Source organism: Orcinus orca, chromosome 1 (genome assembly GCF_937001465.1).
Source record: "Orcinus orca chromosome 1, mOrcOrc1.1, whole genome shotgun sequence".
Taxonomy (NCBI): Eukaryota; Metazoa; Chordata; class Mammalia; order Artiodactyla; family Delphinidae; genus Orcinus; species Orcinus orca.
The window spans coordinates 39,319,352-39,333,363 of record NC_064559.1 but is presented as its reverse complement, the minus strand read 5'-3'; the positions used below and the strand labels follow the sequence as shown (position 1 = coordinate 39,333,363).

The 14,012-nt window shown below is 41.3% G+C and overlaps 1 protein-coding gene across 4 annotated transcripts in view; it reads right to left on the bottom strand.

Annotated features, from left to right (window-relative positions):
• Positions 1–4,584: 4,584 nt before the first annotated feature.
• Positions 4,585–14,012, bottom strand: part of HSD11B1 (hydroxysteroid 11-beta dehydrogenase 1) — a 44,818-nt gene continuing 35,390 nt past the window's right edge. For 2 of the 4 annotated variants that reach the window (XM_049713056.1, XM_004275303.4), the window contains 2 exons: positions 6,795–6,938; positions 4,585–5,188 (listed from right to left, as the gene is read on the bottom strand). In XM_049713056.1, coding sequence (XP_049569013.1) covers positions 4,971–5,188; positions 6,795–6,938 — 362 coding nt within the window. In that variant the 3' untranslated portion in view covers positions 4,585–4,970. Of the gene's footprint in view, positions 5,189–6,794; positions 6,939–9,043; positions 11,003–14,012 lie in introns of those variants that run through there. The other 2 variants (XM_033438094.2, XM_049713058.1) reach the window with 2 other exon arrangements.

Below are 14,012 nucleotides of genomic sequence, written 5' to 3'. Positions count from 1 at the left end.
TCTCCAGCAAGGATGGAAACAAGCTGTCCTGTTACTTGCAAGTCCTTGGAAGAGGAGAGAGGCATTGAGCTGGCCCTTTAAGAATAACTAATTCTGTTAAGAATGTGGAAAGTGAAAGTCAGGGCGAGTGCTGGAGCCGGCTGTGCAGGTTTGAGCGAACTGATGGTGCTTAGCTCTGCTAATACAGATTCAGTGGTGGCAGCTGGTGGCTTCAAGTTGGCCATGGTGAGAGTACTTGTATCATGGAAGTAGGCAAATATTACACATCAGGGCTTTTCTCTTTTTTTTCCTTTTCGGGAGAGCCACTTGTTAAGCATTTACCAACACACCCTTGGAAAGACCACAAGTTTAGTTTACTAACTACCTTAATATCGTTTCATAGCTTCTCTGCTTTCCCCATGCTGTCTAATAAGTTATAAGTGAGCAGAATCAAGAAGCAGCTGATTTCTACTGAACTCAGGCTGGAGTCTTTTATGTATTTATTTTTAAAGATCCTTGAATTTTATTTACTTATTTATTTATTTGGCTGTGTCGGGTTTCAGTTGTGGCATGCAGGGTCTTTTGTTTTGCACGGCTCTAGGCGTGGGCTTAGTGGCCCCGAGGCATGTGGGATCTTAGTTCCCCAACGAGGGATCCAACCCACATCCTCGGCATTGGAAAGCCGATTCCGAACCACTGGATCACCAGGGAAGTCCCAGGCTGAAGTCTTATTATGTCTTTGGGCCTAAGGTGAGCCCTAAAAGTTCAGCCTGAAGGCAAAACTAATTTTAATCTGACTTTGGCTGTAAATTTGCCATCCGGTCAAGCCCCTGTCTCGGCATTCGTCTCCTTTCCACGTCATCAGCCTCCTGCCCCCATCCTGTCGACAATCTACAGGGCCTCAGCTCTTGCAAACCCAGCTTCTTGCCCCAGTTGTGCCACCCACAGAAGCCCCCGATTCTGGGTCCGGAACAGCAGTTTCTCACTTGCATCCACACATCTTATGATCTTCCTTATGAACACACTCATGCTCTTCTTACGATGTGACATGACACTCCTCTATCAAGAGCTGGGGTCTGTATGTCCTGTCCTTGAAATGGGGTGGATCTTCGTAAAACTGCTTCCCTAATAGCATATGGTTGGTCGTAATGGGCAATACAGCTTCTGCCTGGCTCTGTCTCTCAGGACACATGCCTTTGGAGCCCGGAGCCACCATGTAAGAAGTCTGGCAGCCCTGAAGCTGCTGTTCTGAGAGACCACGCGGAGAGGCCACAGAAAGCTAGAGAGGCCCAAGGAACCCTCAGCTGTTCCAGGCTCCAGCTAGCCAAGTCTTTCCAGTTCAGGCACAGGCTGCATGTGCGATGGGGCCTGCAGATAATTTAGTGCCTGGCCTTTGAGCCAGCCCAGCTGTGCTGAGTGGAGCAGAAGTGAGCTGTCCCTCTCTGAGCCCTGCCCAGACTGCAGACTCATGAGTGAAGGAAATGTTTCTCTGAGGTACTGGAGATGAAACCTTCACCATATCTTTAGTGGGGACACACTTCAACCCACAACACTGCCATTGCAAGAAACACAGGTCTGCTCTTCAGAGGGAAACCAGTCCTAATTCTGTCAGGTCTGAGAAGAGTGTTTCATGCAAGTTAGCTGCCCCATTCCATACACTCACACTGACACTCACACTCACACACACGTGTGCACAAGCCTCCCATTATGTGTGTATATATATAATATAAATATTATATATATAATTTTAACATAAATGGGATTATGTTATACACATTTGTAAACAACTTGCCTTATACACTTAACAGTATGTCCTGAAGGTCCTTCCATGTGAGTACGTTTCAATCTACCTCATCCCTTGTTATCATGATATAGTGATTTCATAGTATTGATAGGCTGTGGGTAGATAGTAAAGTTGTTTTCAATGTTTTGATTCGAGTTAGCCCTAACCACAAATGTAATGTTTGGTGACTTTAAAACTTTCCTAACAGTTAGGACAGTAATTCCTTATGGTAAGAGAATATTTTTGTTAAAAAAATATTGCTGGGTGACCTCCAGGTGGAGTCATAATCCACTTTGCATGATAAATGAGGGAGCAGAAGGAGGGTGGGGGCTGAGCACACTGGGGTCTGAGTCAGGGAAGACGTGGAGCTGGGAGGAAGCACTTTGAAAGAGACCTGGCCCAGGGGGCCCTTTTGAGTTAAATGATGCCCAGCCATGGAATGTAAACCCAGTCTTCCTTCCCCTCTCTGAAATATTAGGAAAAGGTGACATTGCTCACTAATACGTTCAGTGAGAGTGGAATTGGTTTTAGAATCCACAAAGGAATGCTGAATTTTTGTGTCACTGTGGGTGAAAACAGACATCCTTGCACATATATTTTTGAGCTCATTATGAAGTGAGCTAGGCAGGCCAGATTCTCTTACATGGAACTCATCCAATGACAAAAGCCTTTAGGCTGCTGGTATCACTGAAATTGGACCTTGCCTCTGGAGACAGTGGGCAGATATCTAGGGGTAGGGGAGCCAGGTAAGGAGCTGGGTTAGGGACCGTGAGAGGGCATCTTGGGAAGGGCTCCCTGAAAAGATCACTACAACCACCTGTGGGTGAGAGAAAGAGCTGAGTTTATTGCTCACTCAGGTAAGGGGAAGTACTACCTTGGATGGAGACTTAGCAGCCTTTCAGAATAGGGAGGGCAAAGTCGGAGTATTTATGAAGTGTTGGAGTCTAGTTTAAGGTGGGCTTTCAGTGTGGTGGCTTGATTAGGATTGGGGAAGGATCGTGATGCAAACATTTCAGATTGGTGACGACAGGGTTTTGACATCAGGTTCCAAAGAGCCTTGAAGAGAATAGCCATTTGATGCTGTCTATTGAAAAGCTGAGCATTTTTAAATGCGTTTGCAACATTTATCTTCCTGGACAGAAATTGCTTGGAATAGTAAGGTCATGCTGCTGAAGACAAGGGAATTGTAATGTCCAGGTTAGTGAAGACAGCAAATGATGAGGGTGTCAATGGTATTGGTTCTCAGACCTAATTTCTGAGATCATCCCCTTCGGATTCTGGGGAAAACCTCATGTAGTAAGATGTTTAACCTGTACCCAAGCAAATGCTAAGTCGCTTTTAATATTGTCCCCACCCTTCAGTTAAGGAATTGTTGCACTCTATGTCATCAACAAAGTCTGTGAAGAGGGAGCCTCATTTCTACAGGAGACTGAGGAGTGTTAATCTGACTGGTCAGAAACCAAGACATCTACTAGACCTCATTTTACATGTGTATGTGTGTGTGTGTGTGTGTGTATTATGCTATATAGTCAGAAACCAGACTTAATGTTTTTGGTCCATTTTCTCACACACAGGTTCAGTCAGGTCTCTCCTGCTCCCTTTGCCCTGGACATAACCTGGGAAGGTCCATGTTATGGACTGAGAAAGGTCCAGCCATATTCACACTCCCAGATCCAACTCCTTGTATATGCGGCTGGCAGCTCAATGGACTCCAATCTGTTCTGCTGACCAGCCATTTCGATTAAGAAGTGAGAAAAGGAAATTTACCCTACACTTCCAGACCCATGTCTTGTGTCCCAGCATTACTTCCCGTGGAAACTCTACATTTGGGAGTGTTGGGGTGGTGCTGGGTATACACCATCTATCCCTCCAAACGCTCTCCATCCTTTTCCACCCCGCTCTGTGTATGGGTATGCTGACCTGTATGGTTTATATCAATCTACACTTTGCCCCTTTGTTCACCTAATAGAAAATACCAGCCAGAAATCAGAGGGAGGGAAGTGAATGAGGCTGGTATATTTATTTCCCCAGATCCCTCCCCTGTGGTCCTTGATGGGCTGGTGGTATCCTTTAACTGAATGTCATAGCTCCCGTCATGTGGCACTCTGCAAACACTTCTTTCTATCTGGGTTTTTTATAACAGTTCTCACCTCTTTTCCCGATGGTGGGCCTAGGGTTGGAAATAGCTGCAACTAACCCTGAGATGCTACATTACCTCTGTGATTTCCCTATAATCTTGCCCACACTTTTGTAAAAAATCTCCTTTTCATTAACCTCTACTAAAATTATCCAGTTTGCCACTCTTACCTGTTGGGGGACCTGGCCAGTATAGGGCTTTGTTGAGTTGTTAATGTTTTGTTTCCTCTTTGGTTGTAGTCACGTGATGCCTGGCCAGTGTTTGATAGATATTTGTTGAATGAATGAATGACTAAATGTGTGAGTTGAATGAATGAATGACTAAATGTGTGAGTGACAGGATTTGAACTCCAACCCCTCCTCTACAAACTTCTAATATACTACTGAGCGTTCACATGTAGAGTACAGTTGCTTGATGCACTCTGAGTACAATAAACAAGTGCAGGTGCTGTGGCTCCAATTTCCAGGAACCTCCACTTCTTTGGATTTGCCCTGGTTGTTCATACCCAGATGTCCTCCTTCCCAGAGGAGCAGTATGAAATAATATAAAGAGTATCTGAAATATACAAAATGGTAAAGACACGATGTTCACTAAATGAAGAGTAGGATGATTTCTTCGACTCAAAAAGAGATAAAAGGTTCATATCACAAAATAAGAAATGTACACTGAAAAGTTTCACATGTATAGGTTATGGTTTTAATGGAGCCGTACTGAATGAACTGAAGTTACAGCCATGAGGTATGAATTTATAAAGTTTATGTGACCTTTATTATAACTGATATTGACTAAGCATTATAACATTATTACATATGAGATAAATTTGATATAACTATCTTGTAATTATATCTATTGTTACTATCAGCTTCACAATTGCTGGTTCATGACATTCGTACACTTTCTACTGCATAAGTGTTAGAGGAGCTTCTTTAAATTTTGAGATGTGATATGTGACTTGCAACCCCCTGGGAACACTCGTATCTCTCTGGGGAGATACCTTCAGGATGGAGCTCATGTAAATATCAGGCAGAATTGTTCCAAGCCCCCTTATCATGCCTAGCCCTAAGGAAGTACCTAGTTGTTTATAAATATTTCCATATTATAATTTCGTAAGGAGAGAAATTCCATGATCTTCCTCCCTGGATTTCCCAGCAGGAAAGGAGTCAAGACCGAACTGTCATAATATACTTCCTTTTGGCGCAGAGCTCCCCCTTTGATAATCTCCAGGGCACATTCTTCCTTTGGAGATGCTTCTGCATTGTATATCCCAGCAGTTCCTGTCATGGCTGTTTCTGTAGAACGACAAGAGAAGAGTGGGGTTATCTAAGACTAGCAGAGTCTACACGATAGAAGGCCTGCAGACACCAACAGCTTAGCTTTCAGGGGCTGTTGGCCAGTGCTTGCTCGGCAAGGTCCACGGGCCCTGGCAGGAATACGTGGAGAAGACTGGGTATGTTTAGGGCCTATTGGGCAAAGAGAGGCTTAGTGTTCATATGGGCCTCGTCTAACTGGATGAAGATCTGTGGAGGCAGCTGGAGGTTACTTCTTGGGAGATTTGAATCATACTCCTCTCGGGTGTTTTGGCTGGAGTGAGGGAGTAATATGGGGGAGCAGAATGAGGATAGAGGTCATATGATGGGAAGTGTCAGTGGGCAAAACCAGAGTGAGGTATGATAACGACTACTGATTTGTAAAAGGAAATGACGGGAGAGAATCCAGACCTTTGCTCCCTTGTCAACACCAATCACTTTCACTTAGAAGGAAACTCTTGTTACCTGCTCTCTTCCTCCAGGTATTCGTGTCCTTCTTGCCCAGCTTCTGTCTCTCTCTCCATCCTTGTTTCATTGTGTTTCCTTGTCTCTCTCTCTCTCTCTCGTTCTGTAACTACTACTCAATTTACTCAATTACTCTTAAATAAGTTTTCTTTTAAAAAAATTTTTAATTTTTATTTATTTATTTGGCTACGCAGCATGCGGGATCTTAGTTCCCCAGCCAGGGACAGAAACCATGCCCCCTGCAGTGGAAGTGCGGAGTCTTAACCACTGGACCACAGGGAAGTCCCTTAAATAAAGTTTTCTTATCATACTTGCCACATGTTTTAGATAAACTTGCATTTGGACTTAAAGAAAAGTTGTAAAAATTGTGCAAAGTTTTTCCTTATATCCTTCAATCACAACAACATAACCATTGTACAATTATCAACAATAGATATGATAGAATTGGAACAACCTTACTAATTAAACTGCAGGCTTTATTTTTTCACTAATATCCTTTATATATTCCAGGATCTTATCCAGGATTTCACTTAGTAGTAATTTCTTCTTATTTTCCCTCTTATCTCTGACAGTTCCTCAGTCTTTCCTTGTCTCTCATGGCCTTGATGCTGTTGAAGGGTACTCTTCAACTGATCTGTGTAATGCCCCTCAATTTGGGTTTGTCCACTGTTCTTATAATTAGAATGAGGTTATGAATTTTTGGTAAGAATACCCCCAAAATGATACTGTGTCCTTCTCAGTGCATCCTATCAAAGGGTTCATGATATCTATGTCTTATTACTGGTGTATTATTAAGGAAAACAAACTCACATTTGATAAGTCTCACATAGGAAAGTAATGGCCATTGAGTTTTCATGAGGACATAAGGTGTTTAGAATAGGGTCATATGATGAGTGTGGTGTCACTCAGCTCACTTGGTGGTCAGAATGGAAAGAAGGGTCAAAGAGCAGTCAGAGGCTCCACTAATGACAGTGGAGCCCCTTCATTAAAAGGAGAATAGCACTGTCACTGGTTTTCAGTGCATGACACATGACGATATCAGGGAGTTCAGCACCCTCTTTACCCACAATGGTAAGAAAGGCAATCTATCTACAGGCCATTTATTCCAATCTCTTGACCTTACCTGTGTCTATGAGGCCAAGGATACAGAGGGTGATCGACACATTGACATTGGTCACTGCATATTCCACCCTGATAGAGGAGAAGAACCCATCCAGAGCAAACTTGCTTGCAGAATAGGCAGCAATAAGTGGATTAGCTGTTTTCCCTAAATGATATAGAGATGGGTTAACAGGGGGACCTATTTCAGCTCTGACAGAGCTGATCTGTGTTTTATCAGTAGCAGGCTTTGTAACCCCTGTGAAGTCCTTTTACCCTTTGAATCTTAGTTTTTCTCTACTCCCCAAAGAGATTATTATACTGTGTTGAATTTCTGAAAGAGTAAAAACATTAAGGTATCAAAGAAACTCCCCTTGATGAGACTGGGATGCAGTGTGGAGTGGGCTGCAGGAAAGCCTTCATTGAAGAGGGATTAGTTAGATTTTTAGTAAAGATAGTAAATATGTGGATTATGAAAGACCCATGTAATTCCACAGCTGCTAACTTTTCCACCTCAGACCCAAGAGTGCTGGAAGGGTTTGGCAAGGGCTGTCTACACAGAAACCTATCACTGATCTACTTTCTATGCAAGGGGAATGAAAACTCCTGTCTTTGTTTTCTACTCCATATCACTTTTCTTACTTTCATCAGCCTGGTTAATTCTCACTCAGGAGGATATGTGGACATATGCCTGATAGCATAACCTATTCATTATACCCTTTCCAAGATGAGAGAGTAGTGGTGTCCTGAGACCTTAGACTCTTTGCTCAGCATTATTATAACAGCTACTTTAAAATCCTTGTCTGCTAATTCTAAAATCTGGGTCATTTTAGGACTGATATCCATTGATTGCCTTTCCCTCCTGAGTATGGGTCACATATTCCTATTCTTGTATGTGCAGTAATTTTTCATTGTATCCTTGATATTGTAAGAGTCTCTGGATTCTGTCATATTCCTCCAAAGAGTATTCATTTTTATTTTTTAGTTTTTGGTAGGCAGTTAACTTGGCTGAAACTCTGTGTCTCTTGCAGTAAGTGCCAGATGAAATCTCTGTTTAATTATTTGAATCTTAACTGGGCTTCTTGGTATCTACACTGCCCTGTGAGTATTTCAGGGGACAAATAGAGATTTGAGAAGGGTTTACAGACAGAATTTGGTGCTCTTGCACTGTGGCTCTTTCCTTTCTGGGATGTCTCCCTTCACTTTCCAGCTGCTACAGAAACCCCAAACTCTTCCTTCTGCTTTTACAAGGTAGTAAGATGGCAGATTTCAATCCTAAAAATGACACTGATTGGGGTCTGCCCTTGAGCACAAGCTACAAAATTGGGAAACTCATCTAGTGTCATTTCCCTCTTTCAAGTGCCAACAACTCTCCAGTTTCTTCTTTTGATTCTTCTCTTCAGTGCTTTCAATGGTTGTTTTCTGTATTTTGTCTAAGTTTGTTATCTGGAGAAGGTTGGTCTATTAGGTATTACCCTGCCATTATTGGAATTGGAACCTCTGTGAGTTTTTAAAATATAATGATGTTTCCAATTCCAATTCCATTCTTCCAATGAAGGAAGAATGATTTATTCAGTAAAGATGCTGGGAAAGTTGGTTAACTAATTGGAAAAAATTGTTAGCTCTTTGTTTTATGTCATATATCAGAAAATGATACATGGAAAATTATGGCAGGTGGTGTTGTCTACCCAATATCCATTTCCCTTTCTTTAATAAAAGAATCTAATTTTGTTCAGGATAGCAATGTATTCAGATAAAAATATTTACTTCTTCAAGATTCCCTTGCTCTTTTGGGTAGTCATGTGATCTAAATCTGGCCAATGAGAAATCTAGTAGTTGGGGTCTCCAGGAAAGACATTGATTACCTGATAAACTAGACGGATTCAGGTGACATGCAGCTTTTACATTTTGCCCTTTCTCTTTTTTTCTAAGTAGACTACAGATGTGATGCCTTAAATTGCTGTAGTCATTTATGAACTTGAGGAAAAGCTGTATATTAATTATATAATTAAGGATTATAGAACAAAAATGTGGAATGAGCTTAGATTCTTGAAGATATAGTAAGTCCATCAAACCAGCCCTGAACTTATTACCTGAGAAAAGGAAATCCTATTTAGTGTTAAGCCATTTTAAGTGGAGTTTTTGTTACATGTGGAGCAGAATGAATCTCCTCACTGATGAAAACATTCAATCATAGAAAGATAATATAGGCAAACACTTACTAGATTCTCGTTTATGAAAAATCATTCTAACATAAAAGTAAAAAAACATGTAAAGGCAAAGAATATTTTATTAAACACAATGTAAAATTTCTATATGCCAAAACGGTAACTATAATAATTTCACTATAAAGATAAAGGGTAAATGATAAACTAGAAGATAATTTTCAACATATTAGTCAGACAAAAGCTTAATATCATCAATCTTTAGTATATAAAGAACTCTTAAAAATTCAAAAAATACAAACAAATCTCTGTAGGGAAACACTCCATCCTCAATCCTCAATCATGAGTTTTGGCTTGAGGTAACTCTACAGTCAAGTTCCAGGAATGGGTGTGTAACACAGGATGGCCAATCAGAGTTTCTGATACCACTGGGTTACTGACTAGTCTAAGGCTGGACCAAAGACCCAAGCAGGGCATCAAGATACATTGTTGTTGCTTAACAAGAAATCAGTTCCCTTTTCTTCCTCTGTATCAGAACCCCAACTGAATTCATGTTTCCACTTGTTGCAGAGACTGCAGTATTCTCTCCAAATATCTTCTGCCCCTCTTCCTTAGCAGTAGAATCCCAGATTTGTAGCTGGGCTCCGTTATCTGGAATAAAGTCCACACTTCTCAGCTTCTTTCAGCCAGATGGTGCCAAATGACTAAGTACCATCCAATAAGTTGTACACAAAAGTGTGTCACGTGATTTCTGGGATATGTCCTTAAAGGAAGAAATCAGTCTCTCCCTTCTCAATCCTTCCTCCTTCTTGGTTCCTGAAGGTTGACCCCAGAACTATCATGGACCTTGAAGTAGAAGCCGTATGTTGAGAATGGCAGAGCATTTAGAGAAAAGGAAGGAACCTGGGTGACCATGGAGCTGCCATTCTAGCCCTATACTGCTTACCTCCAGACTTGATTTGCCTTTTAACTTATTACATCCACTGTTATTTTAGGTTTTCTGTGTCAGAGAGCTGCACCTAATCCATGTTGGGAGTCTCCCTCACTTTTATGTAGCCCATGTGCCAAAGGAAAGCTGATACCATCTCTAACTCTAGGGGTGGCTTGTATGATTTATTTAATACCATCCTCCTTGCCCATGATTGTTACTGGAATGGGCATGGGGCCCAGTTTGGACCAATGAGACTTGAGCGGAATCTTGTTGGAGTGTCTGGGAAAGTGCTTTTCCTTGTGGGAGAGTTTCTTAAAGTAGAAATCCTGTTTCTCTTCTGCTGGACATTTCCGTGTATGGATATGAGGGCTGAAATTGCTACATCTGTCTCACTGTCAGCTTGAGGATGAAGCCACACATGGAGGAGAGCAGAGCCAAGAGAGTCACGGGGACCCTGAGCTTGAGCCAAGTCAGTTGCCTGCCCTGCATCTGCTTCCACTTATGTCAATAATTTTCCTGTTGTTTAAGTCAAAAATAGATCCAAATTGTTTATAAGAATAGCACAATTGTCAAAACTATGAGTTCTCGAGTTAGATGACCTGGGTGTGAAATCCCAAGTATGCCATTTCTTAGCTGTAATATGTGGATAATAATATTACTAAGCTGAAGTAATCCATGTAATAGACTTAGGACAAACTGACACTTAGTAAATGCTATTATTAGTAGTATTAGTATTTCAAATTGGTGAGAAAAGCATGAGCTGTTCCAAAAATCACGTTGGAACAAATAGCTATTTGGAGAAAAGAAAAATGCCATTCTAATAAATAAATTCAAATTATATTAGAGAATATATGTGGAAAATAAGATAATAAAATATGTGTGAATATATAACCTCAAGGTAAAAGATATTCTTTTTGTGGTACGCGGGCCTCTCAGTGCTGTGGCCTCTCCCGTTGCGGAGCACAGGCTCCGGACACGCAGGCTCAGCGGCCATGGCTCGCAGGCCCAGCCGCTCCGTGGCACGTGGGATCCCCCAGACCGGATCCGGGGCACGAACCTGCGTCCCCTGCATCGGCAGGCGGACTCTCAACCACTGCACCACCAGGGAAGCCCCCGTTTTGTATTCTTGATTACAACCTAGGTAACGATCAAAATAATAAAAAGGATTCTAAGTTGTTTTGCAGGAGAAAAGGGACAGATTTTTTTTTTATTGTTGTTGTTCCTGAGAGGAAGGTGAGAAAAGAGAGAAAGGGAAAGAGGAAGAAAGGAGAGGGGTACGGAAGGAGCCATGGCAGAAGAGTTTTTGAAAAATTCATCAGATAGCTGTATGGTTTCAAAAAACGTTTTAAATGGTGAAGAGAAATACTGAATTGACATAGGCCAACAGGCACATGAAAAAATGCTCAACATTGCTAATCATTAGAGAAATGCAAATCAAAACTACAATGAGGCACCACCTCACACTGGTCAGAATGGCCATCATTAAAAAGTCTACAAATAATAAATGCTGGAGAGGGTGTGGAGGAAAGGGAACCCTCCTACCCTATTGGTGGAAATGTAAATTGGTACAGCCACTATGGAGAACAGTATGGAGGTTCCATAAAAACTAAAAATAGAGTTACCATGTGATCCTGCAATCCCACTCCTGGGCATATATCCAGAAAAAACTCTAATTTGAAAAGATACACACATGCCAATGTTCATTGCAGCACTATTTACAATAGCCAAGACATGGAATCACCTTAAATGTCCATCGAGAGATGAATGGATAAAGATGTGGTACGTGTGTGTGTTTGTGTGTATATATATAAAATGAAATATATATACATATAATGAAATGTTACTCAGCTATAAAAAGAATGAAATAATGTGATTTGCAGCAACACGCATGGACCTTGAGATTATCATACTAAGTGAAGTAAGTCAGACAAAGATAAATATCATATGATATTGCCTATATGTGGAATCTAAAAAAAAAATTCAGATGAACTAATTTACAAAGCAGAAATAGACACACAGACATAGAAAACTTATGGTTACCAAAGGGGAAAGGTGGGGAGGGATAAATTAGGAGTTTGGGATTAACATATACACACTACTATATATAAAATAGATAACCAACAAGGACCTACTATAATACAGGGAACAATACTTGATATTTTGTAATAACTTATAATGGAAAAGAATCCGAAAAAGAATAGGTATATTATGTATAATTGAATCACTTTGCTGTACACCTGAAACTAACACACACACACACACACACACACACACACAAAATACTGAACTATTAGACAAGGGTCAAGTTTTTCATCTTTATTATGAAAATTATGCATGAGGTACACTTTAACCTAACTACCTATGGGCACTGTCAGTTTTTCAGCTGAAGGCTGCAGCTGTCATTGACATTCATTATAACCATATTTCATTTCTTAAATTTTGTGACCTGCCACTGATCTGCAAACCTTTAAACCAGTAGTTCTCATATTTAATTCCCGTAAGCACCATGTGTCAAGAACATGCAGTTTTGAGCCCACCTCTTCCTCAGAGTCTTCTAGTTGGTGTTTTGGGGTAGAGGCTGTGCTGAAGGGTTCAGTAGGAAAGAGGGTCATAAACCATATCTAGGGTAGTTTTAAAGGTGGATATGGGAGCAGGAAAGGTATGGCGACATAAGCTTATTGAACTTTATCTAGGAACTTACAGGAGAAATGGAGGGGGAAGGTTTTTGGAAGGGGCTGAAATCTCTCACAATGATAATTGGATTAGCCGTCAGTAAATTATGAGTTGTTGGATCTCTTTAAAGCTCATACTAGTATGATCAGGGAAAACATCTGTCCCAAATCTAAAGTGGATATGCAGGTGAAGAAACATATTGGACTAACCAGGAAACTTCACCTGCAGGAGGTAAGTTCTGAGCTCTGCTTTGATGAAAGAAAGTGCAGGAAGGGCCAGGTTGGTGGGGGAACGGTTTGTACAAAGACTAGGGGTGGGAATGAGTTAGTTACAATGAAAAGCCAAAGGAACAAGAAAAATAACAACAAAGTTTATTATATTTTCTCCTCTGTAGAAGTAAAGGCTTATAAGCACTTATCCAAAGCCCTTAGGGCCTGATGTGTTATGGAATTATTTTTGGAATTTAGAAGATGGTGTGAGGCTTACACAGTGTATTCCATAACACTCCCAGTAGGGCCTGGGGAGGCATCCTGTAAGCAAACACATTATTATTTCTGCAATAAGATATTTGAAAGTTCACACAGAGATAAAGGCTTTAAGTAGCCTCATTTTAGTTCAAGTTAAATTAATTACAGTAAGTCCCTTACATACAAACGAGTTCTGTTCCGAGAGCGCGTTCCTAAGTCCACTTTGTTCATAAGTTCAGCAAAATTAGCCTATGTACCCAACTAACACAATCGGCTATATAGTACTGTACTGTAATAGGTTTATAATACTTTTCACACAAATAATACATAAAAAACAAACAAACACAAAAAAACAACGAAAACATTTTTAATCTCATAGTATAGTACCTTGAAAGGTACAGTAGTACAATACAACAGCTGGCATACAAGGGCTGGCATAGAGTGAACAGGCAAGAAGAGTTACTGACTGGAGGAGGGAGAGGAGGTGGGAGGTGGTAGAGCTGAAGGATCGTCAGCAATAGGAGACGGGGGGGGTGGGTGGGGGGGGTGGTGGGGGGTGGGGTGGGGAGCGAGCTGCCATTTCACTCACGCCTGACATTGATGGCACAGGTTCTGGCTCCTTGGTGGATTCAGTTCTATCTACCTTCTTGAAAAAACGATCCAGTGATGTCTGGGTAGTAGCTCTTTTTTTTCCTCGTCATAGATGACACGGTGGCACTGGATTGCATTCTGAATGGCTGCTGCAACCTTCATGTACCGTTCTACATTCGGGTCCTGTGCCTCAAAAACTAACAGTGCCTCCTCAGATAAAGAAAATCCCCTTGCCATTTCCTGCGTCGTGAATCTCTTTGGTTCTTCAGTTACTTCTTCCTCTTGTCTCTCTTTGTCCTTTTTCTGGACCTTCAATACCATCAGGTCCTCATTAGTAAGCTCCTCGTGTGGCACATAAACAGTACTGTACAGTAAAGTACACAAAAGCACAACCACTTGTAGAGGATGCATGTACG